Below are 27,980 nucleotides of genomic sequence, written 5' to 3'. Positions count from 1 at the left end.
TACCGTGCAGTAGTAATCGTACCTTTTATATTTACATAGATGTCGACTCTTGATGATAATGAAAAAAATAAAAAATAAAAATCAACATGTGATATATAAATAAATGTCAAAAACAAACGAAAGAATACAATGAAAATGAATCGTTAATTTACAATGTTACAAAATTCATAAAAAAATATAATTGTTTTTTTTTTTATGGCTGTCGGACAAGATCAAATAGAGTAACAACACTGTTTGAACATATTTCTGTTGTGGCATCTTTTTTTTTTTTCCGAGTACAGTGTATGACAGTAAACATTTATTATTCATATATAATAATTACAAAAGTAAAATCAATCAAAATGGTTTATACATATATATATATGTATACTAAAAACTAGAGAAAAAAAAAACACAGTCATTAATTTAAAAATGAGAATAATAATATCGTAGATTTTTTTTCTTATTAAATTATTTGTTACATTACTTTTTAACGTATCTGAAACCGAACACACACGACACATCACAATCGAAGAAAAACATTTCACAATTTCCCGACGAAAAGATTACACACGTAGAAATCAATTAGTATTTTTCTTTAATATTAAAAAAAAAAGTGGGGAATTGCGGTGGTAACATAAGCATACAGCATTCTCTCTTTTTTTTTCATTTTTCATTTATCTTATTATAAAATGTTTTTCTTTAACATGTACACTTAATTAACTCGAACAAAGTCACGACACTTGTTTGCCGACAATGACACCAGGCCTGGACGGTCGCACTGAGGTGTTGGACGTTACCACCGTAGAACCCTGAGACGTCTGGGAACCACTGTGGAATTGGAGGAAGGGATTCATTTCCACCTAATTTCACAAATAAAAAGAACAAGTTATCATCAAAGTTTTTGTTTAAGCGGTGGCAGCATAATATCATCATTCGCAATCGTTATGTACCTTGAGCAATTTTTGATTGCTGGCGGCCGCGTGCTTGGTCAGCGCTAACGGAGCGTCTTGGTGATCGTCGCTGAACAGATGGTCGCCCTCCAGGTGTCTGATGGCTTCGACGATGGTCTCCAAGTTTTGCCTGGACGTGCTGGTCAGGTAGACCCTGGCGGAAGGGAGCACTTGCTGCTGTTGCTGCTGTGGTTGCTGTTGCGGCTCCTGCTGTTGCTGGGGCTGAACAACCGACTCCACGACGTCCACCACCGCTTTAAGCCGATCGTCTTCCAGCACATCGGGTTCAGTCTTGATCAGCGAGCTATCGTCTTGCGGCTCTCGTTGCACCACCAGGTTTTCCGAATCGTTCACTTCGATGATCTCCATACCGGCTTCTTCGCCGACTACACACTGAAAATTGAAAAAAAAAAAGTTAGTTATATGATTATCAGCGCGTGAATTTGTTTCACTCTATTTCCCCAGACACATCCGAGAATGAATACAAATGTTTTTTTTTACAACAATTGCCTTCCTGTTTTTTTTTTTATTATTATTATTTAAATTTTACATCATAACCTTTTTTCTGTTTTTATACAAAATATGTATTAAATATTAATTGTGATTATATCGTTTTAAGTGGCACACCAGTGAGTTTGAATGTGAGACAAGGAAAATAATTATTGACAAAAAGTCAATAGTTGATAAATCTGTTTTTTGTAATGGGGATCTAAAAAAATTAAATTACCTTCTAATGTGTTGAGTAATAAACGTAGAGGTGTATAATACCATACAGACCAAAAATATAAAGTTATTTTTAAATAATTAATAAAATGTTCTCATACTTTTGAGTTAAATAAAAAAAAATGCTTAAAGGTAGTTGTTTTAATTTTAAAGCATAGATCCACAGAGTAGATGATAAAATCGAGAAGGACACTTCCCTAAAATAATATCACCAACAAAAACCTAACGTTGAAGAAAAGGCCAAGTACCAGACGGAGAAAGTAGTGATGTGTACATTCCTTGAAGAGGAAACTTCTTTTTTTTTTTTTTTTATTAATTCTCTCTAATTACTCAATTTTTTTCTAAGGACATAAAAACTAGGGTTTCTCAGACATTTTGGGTTTCCACAAAGGAGACATCTTACCGTGTTCGTGTTGTGGTGGTATTGGATGGTAGTCTGAGAGCTCTCCTTGGACTTGGGTGGTTCCACGTACGTTTCTCCCAAACGAGCAGCATATTCTTTCAGCTGCTCCTCGAGCTCCATCCGAAGGCTCTGCTCGCGTTCTAGGTGCGCTCGCAGTTCGGTCATCTCGTCCATCATAATACCGCCGTCGTCGAGACCTAGATAAAAAAAAATGTATAAAAAAATAAATATTCGTTGGTCTTCGGGTCTAACCGATATAGAGTAAAAATATATACAGCTGTAACACATCATAAATGTTATAACGCCCTGTACTCCTCAGCAATGAAGTAATCAAAAAGGCGAGCGCCAGTGTGACCGTTTTAAATAAAAATAAATCATTTTTGTATAGGCCGTTGAACACACTGCACAAGTATAATCCATATCGACTGACTAAACAAATCAATTTATAGATAAATTCGAATTTCATATGATTAACTGGCAAGTCATGTGTGTTTTGTATTACACACACGGTTGCAGTAGTGAAATAAATTGAAAATACATTGTAATTTCGTTATTTTGGTCACACTGCAGCTCGTCTTTTCGCTTACTTCATAGTATTCTACTTATTGCGACCTACTGGGTGACCGAATTGGACATTTAATGGAAATTCTAAACTGGCCCACTAAACGGTTATTGAACAAAAACAAAACAAGAATAGTACAATAACACTAATACTAGGTGTTGGCATTAAACTGCCAAATGATAAAATCACTCTAAAATAAAAAAGTTGATCCATGCTAATTTGTCGCAGAACCTTTTTGACATTTTATGTCTATTTTACTTTGGCACACAACCGGAAAAATCGACAGTTAAAAAACCTAACAAAAATGTCTAATGATTTATTTGATAAGACAAGAGAGAGATAAGAGATTAGTGATAAAATGTCTCCCGTTGTTGCGGATTTTCTTTTTCCACCGAAAGTATTAATTTTATGATTTCTATAATTCTCTATTCTTCTAGAAAAAAATATTCTCTTATACCTATTGCGATGTTTTTATTGGTACATAAAGATAAAAAAAAAATGTAAAACATACAAAAAAATGCTACAAATATTGACAAATATGCGAAACAAGCTTTTGAATTTGGATTCTTCTTAAAGCGTAATGGCAAACATTCGTAGCTTTCCTAGTAATTTTTTTTGCCCATTTCGTAAAAAACAATGCATTTGCGTGTACACTTTCAAGCCCCAGCAATCTCTCAACGACATAGTGAAAATTGTTTTTATTAATAAAAAGAGATTATTGATAAGAGAAAAGCAGCTGATGTCCATGATCTCACGGTTTTCAGCCAAATTTCTTGGTATTGATTTTGATACTATCATCACTGTGTTTGCACCTATTTATAACGTTATGTTGAAAAATAAATATAATTCAAACGCGAATAACGCACAACAACAACACGATGCTGCTGCGCTATTGCGCCTTTTCTATTATTATTGTTATACATTTTAATGCACGTTAACCGTGTACCTCTACTGCAGCAATGTAACCTCTCTAATTCTCTCTCTCTCTCTTACTATATTATATTATCTCCCATCGCTCACACACACATGGTCGGTCAATGAATCGATTCAGCATTTTCTACGCAATGCATTCGCCGAAGGCCGCAAACACAACACCAACGACGGAGACCACCGCGGGGGCAACACGGGGGATAGGTCTACCTCTCTCTCACTCAGTGTCTTTCTTTCTCCCTATATATAATTTAGATATATATATCAATCAAAATTCCTCGGTTATTTTTTTTTTCGTGTCCATATATACAGACGTCTTGGGCGAGTATAAGACACTCACAAACACACACACACACACTAAGTCGTTTCACGAACCGGTGGAAATTATATTATAAACGCAAAAAAAAAAAAAAATTCCACCAGCAATAACATTATCACAACGTTACTAATGCGTTTCGACATATTATTTTAAGTGCATATAATAAAAACACACACGTCGGGGTTACCCCTCAACGATAAACGGGTTATGTTTCCTCCAACACAAAAACAACAAACAAACGGATACATAATAAAAAATTAATAAATAAAAAAACGGCGACTGTCATCTTAAGGTTCTCTGGTGTGCGAATTCCATTGTAATGCACATAAATAAAGAGTAATTTTTAGGGGGAAATATTTAAAAAATATTATTATAAAAAAAATAAAGGTGATCCCCATAGGCAACGCAAGACACACACACACTCACTTCTTTCAAGAGGAGACGCCGTGAATCAAAACCAGGTCTTGGAATTGTTGTAAAATCAACATCAAATGTTCACAGTAACCAGAGTATGAAAACATTTTTAAAAAAACCCTCACTGTAAACAATGACAGAAGGAAAACAATTCGGTCCATCAAAAAATAGTCACGCTTATTATAAGCCAGAAGATAATATTCTTCTAAATACTGCACAATCCACCTTGCATCCAGTCCTAGATTTTAAACTTGAATAGCTTTAAGGGTAATTATTAAAAAAATGGTTTTCGACCGGACGACACTTTCAGCAAATTATTCTACTTTCAAAAGTCGATAGATAGGAAAATACTAAAAAAAAGGAGGCAAATATCGGGTAATTTTATGAAATTGTACAATAACATAAATAGAAATGTTTTCAAAATGAAAACCTAAAAGTATTATAAATAGTGTTATTTTTTAATCAAAACGGATTGGATTTTTTGAAGGGTTTCGACTTTTCGACTCGAAGAGCTTATTCGAATGAAATATATCACAAATACACAATATTTTTGTCGTTAAAACGAGCACACACATGCATACCACACACTTCCGGGCAACAAGCCAGACACGTGGGAAATCATAATGAACAAAAAAAATTCTAATTACATCCTCTCATCATAGTTTCCCCGGACGTCCTCGATTATTATTATAAGCTCGGGTTCGCTTGAAACCGTCAAATTGCAACATACATTATACAAATTGATTATTAATAGTTTGCGCAACGACGAGCACCACCACTGGAGGGCCAACGAATTAGCATTATCATTTTATTAGTATATATAGAAAAAATATTACCCCCTTCACGGTCGGCAGCGGCGAATGTCAAGGGCAGCAACAACGCTTTTTTAAACGCAAAATAATAACTATATATTATTATCATAATAAAAAAAGAAACGACAACAAAGATAGCTGCTGTTATAATCATCTCCAAACTGCCAATGCGCGTACGCTATAAAAGTGCAGCGGGCCAAATGTTTAGGATAGAATACAATATATTTTATTGGACCATTAAAACGTGTGCCGGCAGTAGTGTAGTGTACACAAAACCCATGTGGACCGCCGCCCTAGGGATAAAATGTATATTACATTTTATGAGCGCCATTATTATTATTATAATATTACACGGCGGTTATTGCATTCGAATATATAATATACTGTTGCATGTGCACATATACACAGCGACGGTGCGTTAACCCGTTTATTTATATGTGTGATGATGACGACGGTGTTGTTGCACACGCATGGTAAAATCAGTTGACTAAAAAAAAAAAAAACCAACCATAATAGTAATTCAGGTCTGGACGACCATCTGGACCGATACATACGGCAAAGATTTTTACTACTTATGACTGAAAAAAAAAGTATATTCGATCGGCTGATTTTCCGTCCCTTATCCAGGAATTCTCCCACATCCCCTCCTCTACCTATTTCATTCCTAGATCCTCCCCCCCCCCCGTTAGCCTCCAATTATTATTATTATTATTATCACCACCATTAGCATTTGCCTAAAACGGCCCGATACATATAAGACGGACACACGACAGTTTCCCGAGGGAAAATGGAAAAATAGAGAAATACTATAAAGAAATAAACACCTGCTCCACATTGTATATATATATATATATATAATTATAATGGTTTTCAGGCTAAGACGACGACAATGGAGGACGTGGTAGAGACGACCGATCGGGGCAAAAGGAATAATAATAATAACATAATACACATAATGTATAAATGCATTTTGCCCTCCTTACGAAATAGGTACCTATATTGTATTAACGAGTCGCATTGTGTGTACTTGGTAGCATTTTACTATTATTATATACTTATATATATATATTTTTTTTTTGTTGTTGTTGCTTGGCAAAATTCAAAACGCAATTTAAACGGAGACGCGGCAGGTGGTGCTGCCATCGCCGGTAATAACACCGTCGCCTTTTTGCCTGCCGCCCTTTCCTGTATGATAACAATAATAAACGCGAAGCAGCGCACAACAACAACAGCAACGAAATCGACCATTAATCAAAGGTCGGTCGATGGCATAGACGTGCAGGAGAAGGACCTAACCCGGGGAAAGGCCGGATTTACTACCACTACCACAATGGTAACACTATGTACAACATGCACGGAGGGGTTGTGTTATTACAGGTATCTATTTTGACAAATAATAATTGAAAATAGGTACCTAGGTAGGTGTTAAGAAGCCGAATAACTAGTGTACTGAAAAATCGAATACGGCGTTCTCCCCTAAAGCCACAAAAAGTGCAAACCCAGTAAAACGCAATTTGGCTAATAATATTAAGTTGCACCGAAAAAGGTTCAGTTTGGAAATCCGAGTCGTCGGTTCTCATTAAAATCGTATTAAACGCAAAGTTGTTGCATCGCATTGTATTTAAATTACCCGATTATTTGTTTCATTCGCATTTAAATATTTTTACATAGATAATTATATTATTATGCACGCATTTTCTCTAACGAGCTACTGGAGTAATTAAATATATATTATTTTTTTCACTAGAATTTACCGAATTTTAAAAACCGTGCGATTACGATAACAATAATAATGTTATGTTGCAAGCATTTTATCACACGGAATAGTTTTGTGAAAATCACAGAGGGCAAAAGGCATTGACCTACCAGTTGGATCTTGGATTCGATTCAAAAAAGGCTAATACTGTTGTTTTTGGACATTTACTTTACTGTGGTTGTTTATTACCTTTAGAGAAACGTTTGTTCTTAGACTGACTCAACGTGGAAGATATTAATATGTTTGCTTACACCTTTATCAGCTGATAAAGGATAACAGAAGTGATAAGAATGCGGAAAAAAAGAGGACAGCTGATAATAGCGGCAATGGTGGTGGACCATGATGATTAGGCCACATTTGAACCATTTCGATGAATATAATATAATTGTGTAATATTAATATAGCGTTGAATAAAATTTCATTACTGTAATCTAACTCGACCTTAATTATTATACTCGAGTTTATTCGGTAGTTTATTACAAATTTATTTTAAAACATTTTTTTTTTCTAGCATTAAGAGCGCATGCACGTTTGATCGTTCAACAGAAGCCAATCGACGAACCAACAGCAGCATGTAGGTATTTGATAATTTCAACAAAAGTGGGCGTCAATGGACGGCGGCGGTCGACTCTACTCGTGTTGCTTAGAAATTTTCTTTAGCCTAAACAACGACATACGACCCCGGGGCAACACCCGGTAGGCGTTTTCAGAGAGCTCAGGTTATCGCATAACGTCGTCAATTATTATTGTGTTTAATTAGTAGTAATAGTAACACTATCTATACGATAAACACGGTCTTGGCACAGCACTTACCCGCAGGGTCTTCCAATTTGCGTTTCTTGTGCACGCTGGCCGTGCTCAGCAGTTCGCCCTCCTGTTTGCTGACCAGCCGTTTCAGCTGACAGTTCTGCGACAATAGTCTCGTTTTCTCTTGTTCCAACTGGTAAATGTAGTCGGCCGTGTGTTGCAGTATGGCGGCCTGCAAACAAATACAAAAAGAAGATATCAAAAAAAAATTTCCCAAAATGTCGATTATACACAATCGTCGATAACCTTTTTCGGTCGGATAAATTTGCAGGTGCGCCAAAAAAAAATAGAGTCGAGATGAACACACACACATATATATACATATTTTTCTGTTACTTAGCGCGCAACGTCGTTGTGTGTATGATTTATTAGGTGCACATCAGGTAAGCGATTTACACAGGTGCAAAGAGAGAAGGTTTTTAGCAGAACTCCGTGTGATACACCGGAGGCGACGGGGGGAGGGATTATTTTTTTTTAATTATTGTTACTGAGAAACACAGTAGCCGGCAAGGTGTACACATACACACACACAAACAGTATGTTTACACACCGGGTCGTGTGTCATAAATCTCCATAATGGTATAAACGATGAAAATAATAAATTACAAAGTATCGATTGGGTGGGAGGAGGGAGGGGGAAGCGATGGTGTTCCTTCTGTATTTGCCGTTGGAACAATTCGACGAACCGAATTTATAAAACGCACACACAAACAAGTTTCAAAAAAAAAACACAACTCGACAAAGTTATAATAATACGGTATAAGATAAAAATATCGGCAGTTAAAAATCATTATTAATGGAATTATTGCGTTATAATCATATTAAAGGGCCGAACTGTCGTAAAAGCCGATAGAGAAAAGATTGACTTTAGCGCTATCGTTTCTAATCTGTAATCAGTTATCTCTTATCAGCGTGTTCCAATCAATTATAGGCAAAGACGTAGTAAATTAATTCCCAAGGCGAATAAAAGCAATTTGTTGGTTGAGAACAAATTATTCTAAACAATTATAATATGCGTAATGCTTTATTGTAAATAAATACATTTGATGATATTAATCATGCATATTTCCATCAGACAATTCAAGATCAATTTATCATTAATCGCAGATTGTGAAACTTCATTTGTGATACTCGCCTCCCACAAAAAATTGGCCGATTATATAAATAGGGTTCGCCTAGTCTAACCTTGTTTATTAATCAATCTACACCTGTGAATCATCATGTCGCTACAGCTCATCAGTCGATTGCCGCTTGTTGTTTTCTCTTTATCAATAACCGTTCTTATCACTATCATAATATTTGCGTTATCAGCTAATTTCCGGTGAGTTCAGAAACGCGCAAAACCTTATTGTACGCCAAACCCCTGCCTGCCGCCCATGGCGTCGTGACCGTACACCGATAGCAGTGCCGCTGTTGTAACTTGTACTTAAGTAGAACACAACTAGGTTGCTGATAAATAATTCATATTATGCTAGTCCCCGATAGTCGATTAATTATCCGCAAGGGAGCATATTTTATATTATGAGAATTCAGAGAGCCCCGCCGTCGCCACCGACAGCGGCGTATAATGTAAAAAGCAAAAAAAAAAATGCCTGACGTTTCAGAGGGTTGCTGATTAATACTTTTTTATTATCCGTCGCCCAAAGCCAAAAACATTTTACGGTATTACAATGCGTCGTCCTGCCGAGGGGGTCTACCGTGGCTTTTTGTTGAGCTGGCAGTTTTATAGAAGTAAACGGGGGCGCGTACTTTTAAAGTGAGCGTTGACTAATAAAAAAAAGGTATGTTATATACATATGTAGAGGACGTGTGTGTGTGGAGTATTTTACAAGCCTTTCAAAATATACAACAACTAACATTCCAATTAAAGTAGCAGACATTGCTGAAAAAGTTGCAGAACACTTTAGAAATGATAAAACATTGCATATTTACCATTATCACACGTTATCTCTAGCGTTGGTTTTTCCACCCACATGAATCGACATCCTAATTTATGTTCTACCCCTCATCAGTTGATTTCTTGTGGAGTTTATCATTATACATATAATCGCTTTTTTTATGCTATATTAATTTAGATCATTTGTCAAGTGTGGTATCACCTCGCGTTCGGTACACATACACACACGTTTGTGTAAAATTTAAGATTCTGGTTCGACCGGCTGTTTTTTTTTTTTTTGGAATAGGTCCAAAGCATAACATTTGTTTTTGTTACCATTTTCGAACGAGTGAAAAAAAAACATCGTACACCTGTGGAAGAAGGAAACCAGCGGTTGTGTCCTTTTCCTCGGGTCGGTGGTGATAATATTATGATAATAATATATGGCTATAAAGATGATCACGTGATGATAAACGTGGGCACAATGATTAATTAATGCCGTCTCTCGAGGCTAAAAATAATTCTGTCCGTATAAATATATATTTAGATATATTTAGACACATAAATCTACACATAAACCCGTATATTTTATTCAAAACTAGCAATAATAAAGTCTATTATATTACAGTAATCCGGGGCGTCGGCTAGAAAAATGATACATAAGTGTATACGTAAGGTATCATTCATTTTAATATATGATAATTTCTATATTACAACAAGGCAATACATGGATTGTGGTCGTATTTGAAATTTACTACCTATTATTATTATTATTGTTGGGCAATATTTATACACGGTCGACGGGACCCCGCGTTAACGGGTGCAATTATTATTAAATTCAGTAGAACGTTTTTTAATTTTTATCTAGTCATAATGATAATGATGATAATTATTTACTACTATTATCATAATATACCCACGTGTGTGACGGTCACCGATCCAACAAGATTGCCAGCTGTGACCGTGTTATAGTAAAATATATATAATGTAATATAATTAATAATAATAATAATGTTCAGTTGTGTAACGACCTCACCCCCCCCCCCCAGGGATTATGGACTCTCCTTGTTTTTTTTTAGAACTTAACACACCTTCCCCCTCATCACTTGGTTTCGAGTAAATTCAATATGATCCTGCCAACAAGTATTTACCCCCAAAGGGCGTAAAAAAAGGACAAATGTGAAAAAAAAACATCTCTTTGCCACCAAAAAAGGTAAAAAAAATAAAAAAACCTAAAAATCTTTTCCTCTCAAAGGGGTGAAATATATTTTTCTTTATCTCGTTTATATAGGAGTAGTTTTTGGATTTAAGGTCTGACGTTCAACGGTCAATTGAGAAATTAAATTTGAAAAACGTAATTTTCAATTTGATTTGAGTCTTTTCTTATACTTTGGACCCAAAAATTTACTTGTTGTAGTATTTTTCAGATTTAATATATTTTTTTTTATGTATTCAAAGGACAAGATGCGATCCTGTTATTTTTTAAATAATAATAATTTTGTAGTTTTTATTCAGTTTTAGTTTTCTTTATAATATACTCAACGTAAAGCCGCTTGTTGAACTACCAACTGTCTACACACACACCAAGTATAGGCAGTAAGTGAAAATAATTTTGAAAAGCGGGTTAAGCAATGCCTATAAATCGCAGTTACACCTACTTGTTATTTTCATTTCCATGACATCAGCGGTAGACGATAAAAAACACACTTGTTTACCCTCCCCTCTTCCACTCAAAAAAAAAAAAGGGAGAAACAGAGTATAACAATTTTTTTATTTTTCGCAGAAATATTCCGCTCGTGGGTTTTAATCAAAACAAAACAATTGCGCAATATTGTTATCATCACATTAGAAAAAAAAAAGGATAAAGCACAATGGCACGTGTGTTTAGGGCCAAAACATTCAAGCCATAAAAAAAAAACTACCAAGAACTTGTTGGTAAACGCATTAACATGTACATAGTACATACAAACCACCAACTTTAAGACTTAAACGGAATTAAGGATGCGCCCAAAACTTATTTTGTTCAGCAACTATATCGTTATACATATAGTAACGCAACACATTATACAGCTGACCACGTTTAATGATGTTGTAAAAGGCCAAACCTAACGTTGTAATTTCACTCGGTTGAGAAAACGCTTTTCTTTTTCCAAATTAAAAATGACATTAAAAACTTCCAACAACATAGCAAGTATTGCTACGCTTAAACAATGTTAACAGAGTAAGAGAAGTCGGTTAATATTTTTCTTCTTAGGCAACTATAACGGGAATTTGTTTTTTTTTTTTTTATATTTTCAATGCACATCATTTCGAATTTTGTCTTTTGTGTTCAAACGTCTGCTGGATTTTAATAAAAAAAAAAAAAACCGTTGGGAGTGTTTTTTAAGGGGGGGAGGTTGAAGAGGATTGATGTTTTCAACCAACTCTGGCCACACACACAGCTACCGCCGATTGAGAAATAGGAAACGTCCGGTGTATGGTTTCAAACGGCCGAATGGCTTTTTTAATATAATAAAGGGGAAGAATTTTTTTTTTTTTTTTACTTAACTATCGTTTCGGTTTGTATTTATTTGTATTTTACGTGGCCAAGGGGTAAACGACCCCTACTGACAACCCTGCTCCTCCCCACCGGTACCTACCACGCCGTCGTCGATGCTTTTTACCGTACATCCAACTAAATATATACATTATATCGACGCAGTTGCACTAAACCGATGCATCGTATAGTAAAAAAAAAAAAAAAATACAACAACACAACGATGACGAATAAGTTTTGTTTTATTTTTTCTAAAAAAGGGTCGACCGAAGAGACATTAACAATAAAAAAATACAAAATAACCCGAAGCATGGTAAACGCTGGAACGTGGCGCACCTGTGTCCGTTTTTAACCCCTTTCAATAATATTGTACCACATGTTCGCTCTGTTTAGTTTTAACAATAATGACAATTGTCGGATGACCGAAAAAAAAAATACATAGTGCAACGCACTGTTTAATATGGTAAACAAACGCTCTATACGAACACATTTAACCGATAGAATTAATTGTTCAGTCATTAAAAGTAAGAAGGCCTCATATAAAATTGCCTCACTCGGCTGAAAACAAAGGAAATTTAAAAAAAATCTGATTAGGGACTACTCGCGAAGATATCAGTGCAGACAATATTTTTACCAACTCAAAATGTTTTTTTTCCCATATAAACTTATATTTTTACAGACTCCTTATTAATCGTAAGATTTAAACGATAACCGACAGGTTTAATCTGCGATATTATTATGGAATTATATATTATGCTCGAGTCTGTTGGTCACACTGATTACATTTTGAGTCATGCGCGATTGTAGTCTGTGGCTTACAATAGCCTTTTTATCGTTATCTCAATGATATCACCCATATTTTCCTCATTTCTAATCATATGACATCATAGCTGTTGTATTGTTGTAAAATCGAATAATAATAAATTACACGGCAAAAGGGGGGGGGGCAAAACTCTTGTCTTAGTCACGTACCTGCACTTTGTACATGTGCAGCACGACCAGAAACATAAGTGCACTTTTGTGCAACAACAAACACACCAAGGTTAAACACAGCAGCAAATTTGTTTACGTACAACAACAATGTAGTCTTCGAATTAACCGATTAGTGACCTCCTCCTCCTCCTCCTCTCACTCTCTAGACAAGCAAACCCGCCGTTTAAGTTTTTAACAACAACAACAACAGATTACCGTTGGTGGCGCATCGCCACTACATTGTGCGCAATTGCCGCAATTTTCCGTTGTGGATTATGCTGCATATATAATACTAAAACATTATTATTGCGTTTGTTATGTATTTTTTTTTAACTGTTTCTTTTTTCGTTTATGTTTGTTTCATTTTCCTTCAAATCTTTTCATCTTTAATAAAATTTTTTTTTTATAAAACACTAATTGCACAACTCTAGGCGCAGGAGCAGGCACGCAACGCCGGTGTACCCGGACAGACGCGACAAGTGTGTAATTATTGGTCTAAAAATGGGTACTAGGGCCGCCACCGCCGCCGGTAGTCGCTATAATAATAAGAATATTATTAACACAACAACAACACACTTTGGCCGCGGCATTATTATTAGAACGCAACAACAACCCAGCCGCCGCAGCGGCGGCGGTAACGACCAAAGTACACACGCTAGTTCTTCTCCGGTTTGATGATGTCCTGAGTACACACACACACACAAAAGTGACGTTGGGGAGCTGCGACTGGAATCCAAGGCCAACCGGTCGGCCGACGTCGTCCAGGTGAAAGAACTACTGACCTTGAGATTGTTATCGTGTGTAATGTACACACACACCACGGTACACCAACGTGTGTACGTTGTATGTCCACCCGATTGTAATAATATTTTATGTATATATAAAATATATAATTATTTTCTTTACCCGAAAGAATCAAAAAAATACAATAAACAATCATTTTACACGCGTTTGTTTAGACGACACAACACGCGGAAAATACCTCATTGCCGCCGACGAGGAAAACCAAACACCCAATCGTTTTTCCCGACAACAACAACAACAACAACAACAACACCGACGGTCGGGTGTAAGCGCGGCACGCGTTTGTGGTGGCAATTTCGAAACGTTTAGAACCTCGACGCGCCGATGGCCGGTTGGGTAAGGCCACACTCATGGGCGAGCAGCAAGGGCGCGACACCTGTTTCGACTATTTTTTGGTGGACAAAAAAACGTCACCAATAAATCATCCTTAAAGAGTGAAGGCTGAAAATGATAAAAATCAAAATACTAAGTCCCCCGCATGTTTTTTAAGTGGTCTTTAAGCTGTTAAGAGGCCTCAAACCAATGTATTTAGATTGGTCGAAACGGGCACAACCCACTGCGGTCTTAAAAAATGGCCAAACTTGATTTCGAGGAGGAGCACTAAGTATATTCAAAAACTCTGAATTACCAACGCTAATTCAATCAATAAATCTACCACAAAAAGATACACCAAGTCTAAAAATTCAGGCCTTGCTGAAATTCAATCGTTTTAAATATACCTACCACATTAGATCATAAACAACATGTGTGTTCAGCTGATTTATGGCCTCTTATCGGTGGTTATCCAAGAGTTGTAACCAATTCGCCCAATCGCCTGCACTTATCAGAAAAACCACAGACAATAATAAGCGAGGCACTCGATAGCTGAATATTATGTGTATACACGGTGAGAGTGAAAGAGAGTAGCTATTTATCAAACTGTAAGCACTACATCAACGACAACAATAATAATAATAACGTGGTAGTATGTAATTATCAATGGAAGCAGAGGAGGGGGAAAAATACCGCACGTGATCGCACTCTCGAGACGGTCATACAATTCAATTATTGTTATCCAAGTCAATCGGTCAAGTTTTTGCGGTCACCGGATTACAACACATAGTATATTATTACAAGACGATTGTTTTTTTATTCACAAAAAAACACAAGTTTATTTCTCTCAAACAACCGGCCAATAGCGATAATCGATTTCCCTCGTGACCTTTTCATAATTTATTCATTTTTCAATTTGAATTGAACAGATTAGGTCAGTTTAGATTGGATTTGTTCGTTATCTCTTGTCGAACAGTCCAATTGACAACAATCATAATATTTTTATTTAAAAAAATAAATAAAAGCCACCGCTGTATAACTACTATCGTTCGGTTAATTAAATTAATGCAAATAATCTCCTGTTTAATTTTCAGCTTACATGTCTTTTGGTTGCCAGACATTTCTTATAATAAGATGTTATCAGCGAGTGCCGCCTATCAATATCGTTTACAACGTTGCCTCATCGATTATCAGCTGATTTTCTTGTAACTTATTAGCCAATTTCATTGTCGAGCGGTCGGTACTCGCTCGAAGTGTTTTTGTCGGTTTAAGTTAACAATAATCATATTTATGACACATACTATTGTAAAATTATTAAGTGCAATCGGTATTTTGCGGTGTGTGTGCTGCGCTTTTGAAGCCGGCATCAATGGACACACGGTTTCACAGGAACGTTGTGCACAACAGTAGCAGTAATGACTACTACTACTATTACTACTACTACTACTACTACTACTATTGCTCTGTGTTCATTCAATGATCCGCAGCAGTCGGTGTGTATGTACATATACAATTTGCACGAGGCGGAATCGATTTTGTAAAACCGAAAACCGCCCACGCAAACCCAACCAGACACGTCTTCCGCCATTATATAGAACTATTGTATAAAAAAATACAGTATATATTAAAAATAAATAATAATAAAAAAAAAAAAACCAAACATAACAACAAACCGAGACAGACACTGTGCATTTTTTGTTTGTAGTAAAATAAATTCTTATGTTTGTATTTTTTTTTTTTTTAGCTGCTGTTATGACGACTAACGGCCACAAGACGACAAGAGTGGTAAATTATGTCTTATTATTTTAATATTTTTTTTCCCATTCATAATTTATTACATGTCGTCGTCGTGCACGTTGTGTATTATTTATTGTTGTATTTTTGTTTCAGAGAACAAATTGCCGTTTAGTTTTGTGTGCGCTATCGGTTATTGTAGAGTAAAGGACAACAACCACCCACAAGTCGAGCAGCCGTCATAATAATAATAATAACAATATAATGGGGTGTGTGTTTGAACCGTTTAGTATTTACCACTGTCTCGGTGTGTGTTACACAACACAATGGTGTGTTATTAATGGACTTGTTAATTTTTACTTCTTCTTATTCATTCCCCCGTTCTCCTCTCCATAATGGAATATATAATTATTATTATCGGTAAAAAGCACGTGGGAACGAGGCTAACGCTAAGTAACAGATATTTTTTTCAAATATAACACCAGATAGTACACTAAAAAATGAAAAAAAAAAAAATAACCCTTCTGATATTATACAGTGCGGTTAAACGATTGTTATCAATCTTCCGTAACGTGTTATCACTACCGACCATCTGTTATCAGTAACTCTTATCAGTTTACGTTATCAATATTGTAAATAATACAAGAGGAGTCGGTAGTCGGATAATTGTTTTTTTTTTAATTTAAACCCGGCCACGTGGTCTTTTTAGGATTTTAGATTTGTATAAAAATCAATCAACAACACAAAATAATAATAATAATATTATTGGAACATGTTGTCGACGAAAGCGACAACAACAACTTGTTTTGTGTATAAATACATTCAAAGAAAACAAAAAACATACTATTGTTAGTCCAATAACTTGTTTTATTTGCCTATTGTCCTTTTCAATAGGTAAGGCCATCGGTTTAGTTTTTTTCCAAGAGGACGACTTCCGGCCAAAACGCGAATAAATACACAAATTTGTCAGTTTTAAAAAAAAATAATAAAAAAAGCCAACAACCAAACGAGTAACCCAATATGCGGATTATTGTAATGGTAAAAAATAGTGTATTTCTGATATCGGATTTGTATTCTGGGAATCGTTAAAAAAAAAAATGTTTACTTTATTATATTATATTTGTATATTGTACACAATAATAATATGCCGACTCGAATATTCAATTTTCAGAATCGTTTTTCTTGTGCGTGGAAAACAAAAAATTACCCGCCCAAGACGAGAACGAGTAAACACAAAAAACACACTTGCAAGTAGTCGACGACACAGCTGCAGCAATAAGAAACACAATACGGACCTGTTTGTAAGAGATAAAATAAATTCTATTGTTGTAGCTGATATTTTTTCAGTTATTACATACGTCTTATAATATTAATACAATGTAACACGGATTTAATAAAATAGATTTTCGATTAAACTCAACGCATTAAGGCCAAAAATTTAAAGTGCCGAAAATATTGTACGCGCTATTTACAATATTGATAACGTAAACTGATAAGAATTACTGATAACACATGGTCGATAGTGATAACGCGTTACGGATGATTGATAACAATCGTTTGACCACACTGTACAACATCAGAAGGCTTATTGTTTAAGTCACACTGACCCCTGAGATTATTAAGGTATATTATCTGTTGTAATAACCGTCCCCTACGACGGCTGTCCGCATTAGACGTTTTCTAAGACTACCATAAATAAGTATAGGCCAGATTGCTTGTTTTTTTTTCTCTCGAAAAAACGACTTCCCGTCCGACAGATTTTCGACGAGACACACCTCGCCCGCAGACCGGACTCAGGTATGCGAGGGGAAGAGAACAAACAAAAATAACCTATCACGGTAGATTTAAAAAAATATATATCTAATAATATTATGTATATTACATTAATAACCGAAAAATATGTTATTTTCCAAAAATAAACACACACTATACCAGAGGCTTAGTGTAATGGAACGACGGACGGGCCACACCTTTATTTATTTTATAAGGAGTTACACGCCAGTAACCATTTTTGCATCCAAAATGGATGAAAAAAAAAAAGATATGGAAATAAACCAATGTAGATTTCTTCGTTGAATTGACAAACGTTACACCGTAGTCTCAATAAGCCAGTGATAACACTGATAATTCAGGTTGTCCATAAAAAAACAATACAATGTCAACTGCTATTTCTACTTTTTTTTTTTTTTATAAATATATAGCTCTGAAGCCATAAACACGTGGGGCGACTTTCTGTTGGGCAACATAATCTCCCCCTCAAAACAAGACAACAAACGGCAAATTTACAGGACTTTGGTCGAAAGAGGAAGAATTGAAAAATTACCCCCATCTGACCAAAACTGTTAAGTTGGCCATTCTGATGTTCCATCGACCGCCAGTGTTGTGTTATTATACACACACGCGGGAAGCACGTGGGCGACGGACTAACTTTGAAAAGAAGTTTCTCAAATCGTTTTCTGACCACCACGTGGCGGGTAAGTTATCTAACTCATAAACAGGGACACTTCCAAACAACAAACTGCAACTCCGTGGGCGTTAAAAGCGCACCACCGAGCCAAAGTACAACAATAATGATATTTACAAAAACAACGTTAAAGTGCAACACAAGTCGCCTACGACTTTTGCAACCATTTGTTTTCTCAAGTTATTTTGTTAACTTGCACATCTTTCTCGATCATTATCAAGTTTGGTTGGGAGTATTGTTCTTTTGCGATCACTCTGTATGTCAGCGGCGGCGGAAAGCACGCACGGCCGTTACGTTACGCGCAAAAAAAGGGACCGACCACACCCAGAAAGCGCCGACGTAGGGACACGGTGGGTGGGACGGCGGTGGTAGGTACGCGGGACGGATCAATAAAAGGCCTACGGCCCGCCACCGCCGGCGTTATTACACTACCGCCGACACCACGCTTCCGCGTATCGCTACGCGAGCACACGCCACGCGGAACTTACCGTAACCTACGGCCACGGCGATCGTACTCGCAAATTACTCACGACGACCGAACAAACACACATACAACAACATAAATGCACGCCACTGCCCGTCCGGTCGATCACACGAGGGGCGGGGGGGGGGCACGTGACCCTTCCGGAAACGTAAACACCGGCGAAGCTTTTGAGTGGGACATCGTCGTCGTCGCCGCCGCCGCCGTAAAACATTGTCCACGTGTTGAATTCCTCAAAAATCAAATCCGCCGACGCCTCCTCTTCCAACTTTTTTCCCGAAAATTATTTGCAAAAACAAAACGTCAACAAACGTTGGCGGTAAATATTGAGCACAGTTTTACTTTCGACCGTTTGTTGGATGCAGAAAACCAGTCGCGAGCAACTATAACTGCACCGCAACGTCGGTATTACCATAACTAGTTAGGTTGGGTTAGGTTAGGTTAAGTTACACACATTGCGCACGACCGCAACCCAACCTAGCCAAATCTCTTAAACGCCAAGACACTGTTTGACACAACGCAACCCCCCCCCCTTTTTGGGCCAAAAATGGGTTTAAAAATTCGGTATTAAATATCTGATTACACAATCGTCGACAAAACCGCAACGTCATCATCCCAGCAGCGCCTTCAAATGGGTTACTGCGTTTTACAATTTAGACAACAATAATACTTGATAGTAATAATAATAATAATAACAACAACGATGCGGTTAGGTTAATTATTATTGCACACAAGTGTACAGCGGTATTTTAATTATAATTACCCCCCCCCCCCCCAGAAAAGGGCGATAAAACATATATTCATGTACCTACTAATTGCAATAATCACTATAAAATACACATACAAGTATAAACACTACAACCGTACACCGTTACAAATACACACAGCACGAGTCCAGTCAATAATAACAAATGTAAGTAAGCCACAAGACGACAATTAACTATGTGTGTGTGTAAGTTGGCAATAGCAACAAGCAGTAGTAGTATAAAATGGATTTGGAAATATTTTTTTTTACAAAACAGTCCTGTCTCTCTCTCTCTTCGGAAACATATTAAATATTGACTGGCAGGCACCCTGTATATGCATTTTGTGCGTCGAGTAACGGCATGACGAGACGTTTGATTTACGACAAGTCTTAGAAAGTCCGACTTGGTTAACGGTAAATGAAAAAAAAAATACCTTTTCCGACAACAACAGTGTATATAAAAAATATGGCTTACTACTACTGTGCCGCACAATTTCCTAGTATTGACAATGTGTATATATAAACCGTGTGTAAACGACCGGATAAGACGTCGCCGGCCTAAATATTAGCGGTGGAATGATAAAATTAAAAAAAACTTGGCCCGTTGTTTGTTTTTTTTCCAGTGACACAATTTTTTTTTTTGTATAGATGTAATAGATCACTCTCTTATTCCAATTGTGGCTAAACACACGGGTTTTTTTTTTAAAGAATTCCTTTTTACGATTTAATCAGAAAAGAAAAAAAGGCTGACATACGATAAAACAACGAATGGTACCTATGCCATTGTGAATCAATGTTTGAAGACAGACTGATTGACTAACCTAACCTCACACCAAACCTACATTTAACTTGGCCTAACCAAAACAAAACAAACCTAACCTAACCGAAATTAAGCCAATCTAACCTAACCAAAACTAACCCAACTTAGCCTAACCAAAACTGACACAACCTAAACAAATCAAATCAAACCCAACTCAACCTAACCTAATCTAACCAAAACTTACACAACCTAACTAAAATTAAGCCAAATTTTAACCTAACCAAAACAAACCAAACCTAACCCAACTCAACTCAACCTAACCCAAGTCAACTCAACCTAACCCAAGTCAACTCAACCTAACCTAACCAAAACTAACACAACTTAACCGAAACTAACCCAACTTAACCAAACCTAACATGTGAGGTAACAAAGGTACATATCAAGTACCCTGGTTGTAACCACCACTGCGGGATACAATAGCTCTTAGTAAAACCGACGATTAGCTCTGGCACAAGTTCTGAATGGATGTGTTGTTGTGCTTATATTGCTTTTCGTAGCCGACATGATTGCTATTAACATTTATTATCAGTTAAGACAAGACCTTCTCTCACGGACATATTATCCGTATACATATCTTAGTGCACGATTAAAAGCGAAATAATACCACACAAGAAGTGTGATGGAAACACGGCAAACGCCGCCATGGTAGGTATTAATAACAACAGCGTTTAGCTATAATAACAATACTATTATAACACACGGTGTCCACGCTGGGGTGGGGGGGAGTCAACATTTGTGTAAGATAATTGGAAACATAATGGATAATCGGTAACACAATATGAAACGGGGTTTTTTTTTTACTAGGGTTTCCGGCAACCCTTTATAATCTTGTTTACCGCACGACGACCGGCGTGTTTTGATTGTAAAATATATACTTAACTAAGTATACATTATATTTAACAAAAATCAGGTCCATCCCAACCAATCACTTTTCCTTTGTAATACTCGTGTTCCTAATCCTGTCTTGCCCTAATCCTCCTTAGGGAACTACAGCCGTTTCCAGTAGCATCTCTTCCATCTTAACTTATTTCTCCTCGACACGCGCAAACGGAATGTGCCGGCGCAACGTTTTAACGTTATCGGCCATTTAAGGAAGCATTGCGGCCGCCGCATTCTAAAAATACAGCCTACGAGCAGCAACGTGGGTATGCACTCGTGCGCATGCGCACCACCGCGTCGTGTGACCCGTCGTCGCAGCCGCGGTTGGAATGCCGGCGTCGGTTGACCCCAAAGGCTTGCGCGCCTGGTTATCCATACGCGGCAGGCACAACGCGCGCGTTCAATGGAAATCCGCTGCCGCCGCCGAGCACACCACCGGTCTGAGTCATTTCCTGTCGGTCAATTGCCGCCGCGCGACTTTCTCCCGTCCTACCTATACCACCCGATTAGCAATGTGTCGCTACGGTACCACCGCAACGTTTGTCGTCGACGAAGAATGCGTTCCGAGAACTGGGAGCTCCCGGGGAGTACTGTTGCGCGTGACGGGCGGTGGTTAAGCAAGGAACGCCGGCGGAATGTACAACCACTCGACGGGTTTATATAAAAAAAAAAAAAAAGCGTGTGTAGTAGTAGCCATGTGATAATGTATACACACGGTAGTAACTCGCGGATGAATAAAATATAAATACGATTTTCCGTAGTAAAAGAGACACTCGAGTCGGCGGCCGCCGTTCATTAGAAGAAGGAAAAAAAATAATAAAAATGTTTCGAGGAATAAAAAAAAAAGTAAAGGTAAAATTAAACGCCTTCCGCTCGGAGGGAGAACGCGGTTGCCACGGTAACCAGACGGGCGAAGTGGACCCCGGAAATATTCGGTGGCGGCGTGCGGTGTTCCGAGACGGCGGCCGAAAGCTTTGCGCGCCGCGGACGAGAGGAAGGGTCGATACACCCGGTGGTGTCTGGCTGACGTCACGGCCGGGCGCAAGCGTCAAGTCGCTGACGTCACTTTCGAGCCCGCCGCCGACCGATCGATAAACGTCGGCCGGAAAAGCTGGGCGGCTGCGGCGGCGATAACCGGACACGTCTGCGGCACTCCGCCACCAACACCACAAACCTTCCCCTCCGCTTCCGGCGATATAGTTTCACCACACCGTGTGCGGGTTTTTTCCGGGTAAACCAGAAAATGTTAAATAACAAAAATCTATATTATTATTATTGTTGTTGATATTACAACGAAATTAAGGGGGGGAGGGGATCGGGTTATTACACACGATTTATCATCGTCACCGGACGCCGTAGGTCAGTGTGTGAGTGTGGAACGCAACAGAAGAGGGACAAATAACCAGAGGTGGTGGGTGATGGCGGTTATAATGTTTTTATTTTATTTTTAACCGCCAAGACGTTCACTTTGTGACACGGCCGGTCATTATTGCCGCCGGGGCCGTGATAATGCATTTCTTGGAAAAAATAAAAAATAAACCAAGGGGGGAGAGGGACAAATAATAGAATGCACCGCGCGCGACGCGCGTTCTAGACGAAATGAAAAACTATACATACATATATATATAAATACAATATATTAAAGCAAGGCGCACGTTTCCGAGAACCGTCGGCGGCAAACGCGCGGGACAAGAAACTAGGCGTGAAGGACAACGAGTGCGTTGAACCACCACCGCCGCCTCCACCTCCTCCTCCTCCTCCTACACCACCGCGTTAGTGCGCGACAGCAGCAAGTACTACTGCCGCACAACAACATAGTAGTGTGTAACATATATATATATATAAATAATATTATACTAAAGCGAGTAGGATTCATAATAAACAATTAAATATATACGACGTACGAGACGAACGCGGGCGGTAAAAAAAAAATTACGGCGCAATACTCTCGTTGCCTACTACACGACCGACCAGACGGCGCGCGCACACACACGTCCGAGGGTATTACTGTAGTTTTTCGAAACCTCCCCCCGATAATGTAGTATATTACAAAACATTATATTTGTTTTTTTTTTAACGCGCACACGTCGAGAGGTTGGCAACATTGATTATTATTTATTCATTTACAGACGGGCTCTGCCGCACCGTCAAAAACGCGTCAGCTGTGGATCTACTCCTTACGCGCGCCCGGACGGGAGGAGGAGGTGGCGGGAGGAATGGCGTCGGCATGTAATAAACCAGAGCCAAACAGCTGATTGCCGGTTGCCGCGACGGCGGCGGCTACACCCATACCGCGGCCCCACAAACCATGCCATAGCACTGCCGCCGCCGCTATGATTGTACTACACACACACACACACACACACACACTACTATCTATTATATTAAACCGGCGGCGTGGTTTTCCGTCTCCGTTTTACCGCCAATGTGATGATTGTTGATGAATGAACGATACACGATGTTGCGGCGGCGGCGGCCGCATCCTATTATTATTATCATCATCATCATCGCTATTATCTCATTTATCATCATCATAAAGTTATTATTACCGCCGACAGAAATAAAAATAAAAACGCCGACAGAGCGCGTCCGGGCGACGCACAACGATTGTTGTGTATTTTGTTTCGGCCGTAACGCAATCCAAATGGAACACGTTGCGGACGCGTGATCGGTCGGGAAATGAAGTAAAAAAAAAAAACAATTTATATTTATCCGGCCGCACTCACCTTGCTGAGTTTTTCGCCCTCGTGGTGCGGTATGAGGGTGCGCAGGTTCTGGAATCCCGCGTTTATCGACTGCATGCGGCGCCTCTCGTTGGAGTTGGCGATTTCCCGGCGCATCCTTTTCTCGTGCTCCATCGTGGCGCTCATCTGCGGCGTCCTGTGGCCCACCACGATGGGCGTCAGTCCCGACGGCGGCGAGTCCGCTCCTTCCTCGGACGCGTTCGTCAGACTGTGGACGAAAAAAAAAAAAAAATATGTACCGATTATTGAAGTTTTTCAACAAAAAAGAAAAACCCCCGGATCAGGCGTGAGAAACTTTCAAGTTCCAAAAACCTTCAAACCTAACCTAACCTAACTAAACCTAACCTTTTTTTTTTTACCTGCATCCATAGTCAACTGGGGGGGAACGCGCCTGGTGAGGCATTACTTCCCCCCAACTAAACCTAACCTAACCTTCCACCAAGGCGAACACACAACACTATTTCATATTTTCAATTTAGGTGTAAAATCAGCAAATAAGTCGATTCCAACACGATAATACGTTCTTATTATAAACTACTTTAACCGCCCAACCATAATAATATTGTTCTTGGAAGACTTAAGACAATAATAATACAAAAAAAAAGGGTTATATTTTATAATATATGAAATGTGGGTGTGCATGTGTGTACCAGCGACGATGGTTTAGGACCTGTGTTAAGTTTTACCGAAAACCAACGTGACAAAAACAAGTTTTTCCTTTTTTAAAACCGGTCTCGGCGGGATTTTTTTTTCAACCCGCCGCCAAAGATTTAACGTTTTTCTATCATCCGGTTTTTGTTGTACGCCAACCCGGCTGACCCATTTTTTTTTAATAAAAAAGCCCTTTCTACATATCATACACATTCTGTGCAAAACTACCAAGTCCGAAACGACAGTGCAACCGTTCTCTATTCGTTCTTATTCGTCTCAACTTAACTTGCACTTATATATACCACACACACACATCGTCTTCGCATCCATCCCTCTCCCCCCTCTCTTTTTCGGTCTTTCTCTTCGCTCTCGTGGAAACAATCCTGCGGTTATGTGACGTTGGGGCAGGTTGGGAAACGTGACGACGTTTTCAAAACGACCGTTATATATTATTATTATGCTGCCAACAGACTGTATACCTATTATTGTGTATATTCACACATCCAAAGAGAGAGAGCGTTTCTCTGAATCGACGACGAGGGCCGTCCACCATTATAAATGCATATGCGTGTAGGTCTAACGGCAGCGGCTGTGGGGTGGGGGGGGGGGAACGACAGGTGCTCTTAAGGCCCAGAAAAGAAGAAGCACGCCCATTGGTATGTGTGTGTGTGTGGTGTAGATTGTAAACACCTTGTGGCGGTTTTTTTTTTTTTTCGAGTTTCTTACTAAACATAAGAAACGTGTGTTGTCTAACGAGGTACCCACTCCGTGCTCGCGCATGTTATACGTGAATATGTTATGTCGAATCACGTGTAGAGGAAATTATTGGTTTTTTTTTTTTTTTTAAACACAGTCTAAAGTAGACGTTTTGACGAAAAAGCAATTTTTATCCAAGTAATATGATGTCCTACCCCGACAGCGATGGCGAAAATGGCACAGCTTTTGTATTTTGCCAAAAAAAACGCGCGCCACCCTCCCGTTCGGGGCAAACACGTTGCAAAACGTTGCGACATTACGTCTTGTGTACAATTAAATATAATATGAACAATAAAGAAAAACACCTGTTTACAACAACCTCGCGGCACCACCGGCGAGGCCCACGCGCGCCCGCCGTAGGTTTTCGTGTGTTAAAATTCTAGCTTTGTGTGCGACCAAGTATTGTCGACCACCACCTCCTCCTCCTCCCCCCCCCAACAACAAAGCTTTCTGCACATGTTTTGGAATACATTAGACACACGCGTTTGATGTTAACAGACAAAAGTGGGTTTTTTTTCTTCAAATTTATTTAAATCGCTGTCCGAAAAGACACACACCGGAGAGGTCTGGTCTAAATTAATATACAATGCATAATGTCATGTTCCAGAGCCAACTCCGCCGTCAGCGTCATACGAGTGTGCGTTTGGCGAATACGGCCGTGAGTCACACACACACGGCCAGTGACTAACGGTATACATATTTATCGTCTCTGTGAATAGATAAGCGTTTCCGAGACACAATGTGTACACGAGGGGCGGCTTCTTTGTACACCATCGCGCACCCGCCCGTGTGTAGTTATTTTACCGTGGCCATGAATCCGAAATAACAATGTGCAATCTCTACTGCGGGCGAGCAAATTTCGAAACTGAGTACACTATATAAATATATACATATAGGTACAATGCGAAAAAAAAATAATTTCGGACCACGTCCTTGCGGTACTTTTGTGCGCCATAAATTACAGTCGTCTGGCTGCCCACCCCTCCTCCGCGCCCCTCACCCGGCGATCAAATCGCCTCCAGACTTACGACAAAAATATTATTATCCTCGACCGTCAGCTGCTGCTGCTGCTGCCGCCGCCGTGGACGCGGGTACGACGCGTCTCGGCGGCCGCCGATATATGACCTCCAGACGAGACGGGCACGGCGGCGCGGGCGCGCACGCTTACGGCCGCCGGCGGCCCGTCGTCTTCGCCGGCCGGCCGGCAAACGACGACCTTCGGCCGTTTTCTTTTTTTTCTTTATTTTGGGGGGGGGGGAGGGCCTTACCGAAAAATAATACAATACAAAAAAATAAAGAGGCTCAACGCGATGGCCTAGATGTCGTGACCGGAGAAACGTTGAAAAGACCAAAAGGTCTTTGCGGTTTTTACATTAGGTACCGATTTCGACAGCTGGTACGGTCTGGCAAAAAAAAAAATAATAATAAACCGGTTGTTGCGGCGGCCGACACGGCTGCAACGAGCCGGGCACGCGGTGGGGACGACAATAGGGGAGGACAGCTGGCCCAACAGCTGGATACCGGCGACCATCTGCCGCACCGGCCGCCGCCGTCACGTTGGAAGGATCAAAATAATAATAATGAGGCAAAAAGAAGCGACTGCGTGGTTTATAATTATTATTATTATTGTACTATTTCTACTCAAGTGTAAAATATCAAAAACGGATATTTTTATATTTTTTTTACTAAAACAACAACGACAGTGTACGGTTTCTTATCGGGAGCGGAGGAATGCGATAAAAATGTATTTGTACAATATTATTATTATTATTATTCTGAAGTGCAGCGGCAGATAAAAAAAAAAAAAATACACAACAGCTGACGTCTGTGGCGGGCGTGTACCGGGTGAGATAATATTTTCGCTACGCGTGTAAAACAAACAAGAGTGTACACCTAGGTATTTAATTATTGCGCGTACGCAAAGCCGACGGGTTTGTAAAATATTTTGCGCTCACCTGCAATAGTTCAGGTCCTCGTGGTCGTATTGCTGTAAATCGTCGAACCGGTCTTCCGTCCTGATCGTTATGGCCGTGTCCATGACTCGGTGGTGCTGGCGTCCGCGGTGGCCAAAATCACGCGCAGCCACCGAAGAGCGTGCGGCGTCGTATATGTACTCACGACGGTCCGCCGCCGCCGCTCGAAATTGCTCACCGCGTACCGCGAGTACACGCCGGGTAGTCGTTAATTTCGGTGTTTTTTTTTTTGTTTTCGTCACTCGCACTCACGCACGCGGCCGATAACAGTTTTAAAAAAAAATTTTATCGAACAACTTACACGGCGTCGGCAAACGGATCGCGGCTGTCTCGGCCCGATTGCGTTGCGAACAATATAATAATGTTTATCCGAACGGACGGTGTAGAGAGGAGAAAAAAAATGGCGCGCGCCTGACGTTACCACACGAACGTACACCGACACAATGGACTGCGTTATGGCGGGAAACAGCTGTGCCGTACGCGCCGCCGTCGTTACCACCACCGACGCGGGTTGCGCGCGCACACCGGTATTCGTACGCCGCGCGCGCACACGCGGCCACCATGTTTTTCGACCG

General features: G+C 39.3%; 1 protein-coding gene across 1 annotated transcript; it reads right to left on the bottom strand.

Moving 5' to 3' along the window:
- Positions 1–75: 75 nt before the first annotated feature.
- Positions 76–27,866, bottom strand: LOC126837284 (transcription factor AP-4). The gene is made up of 6 exons (XM_050571126.1): positions 27,388–27,866; positions 24,008–24,233; positions 7,665–7,830; positions 2,059–2,255; positions 933–1,325; positions 76–842 (listed from the first exon to the last, which is right to left on the bottom strand). The coding sequence occupies exons 1-6, from the start codon at positions 27,468–27,470 to the stop codon at positions 714–716; spliced, it is 1,194 nt and encodes a 397-aa protein (XP_050427083.1). The 5' UTR covers positions 27,471–27,866; the 3' UTR covers positions 76–713.
- Between the last annotated feature and the right edge of the window lie 114 nt (positions 27,867–27,980).

The sequence above is a fragment of the Adelges cooleyi genome, unplaced genomic scaffold, assembly GCF_023614345.1.
Source record: "Adelges cooleyi isolate 19-005CV unplaced genomic scaffold, UGA_ACOO_1.1 ACOO_flye_CR_arks_rails_tigmint_CR_PRNA_248, whole genome shotgun sequence".
NCBI classification, from domain to species: Eukaryota; Metazoa; Arthropoda; class Insecta; order Hemiptera; family Adelgidae; genus Adelges; species Adelges cooleyi.
The sequence above is the reverse complement of the archived record's forward strand: the minus strand, read 5'-3'. Positions and strand labels throughout refer to the sequence as shown.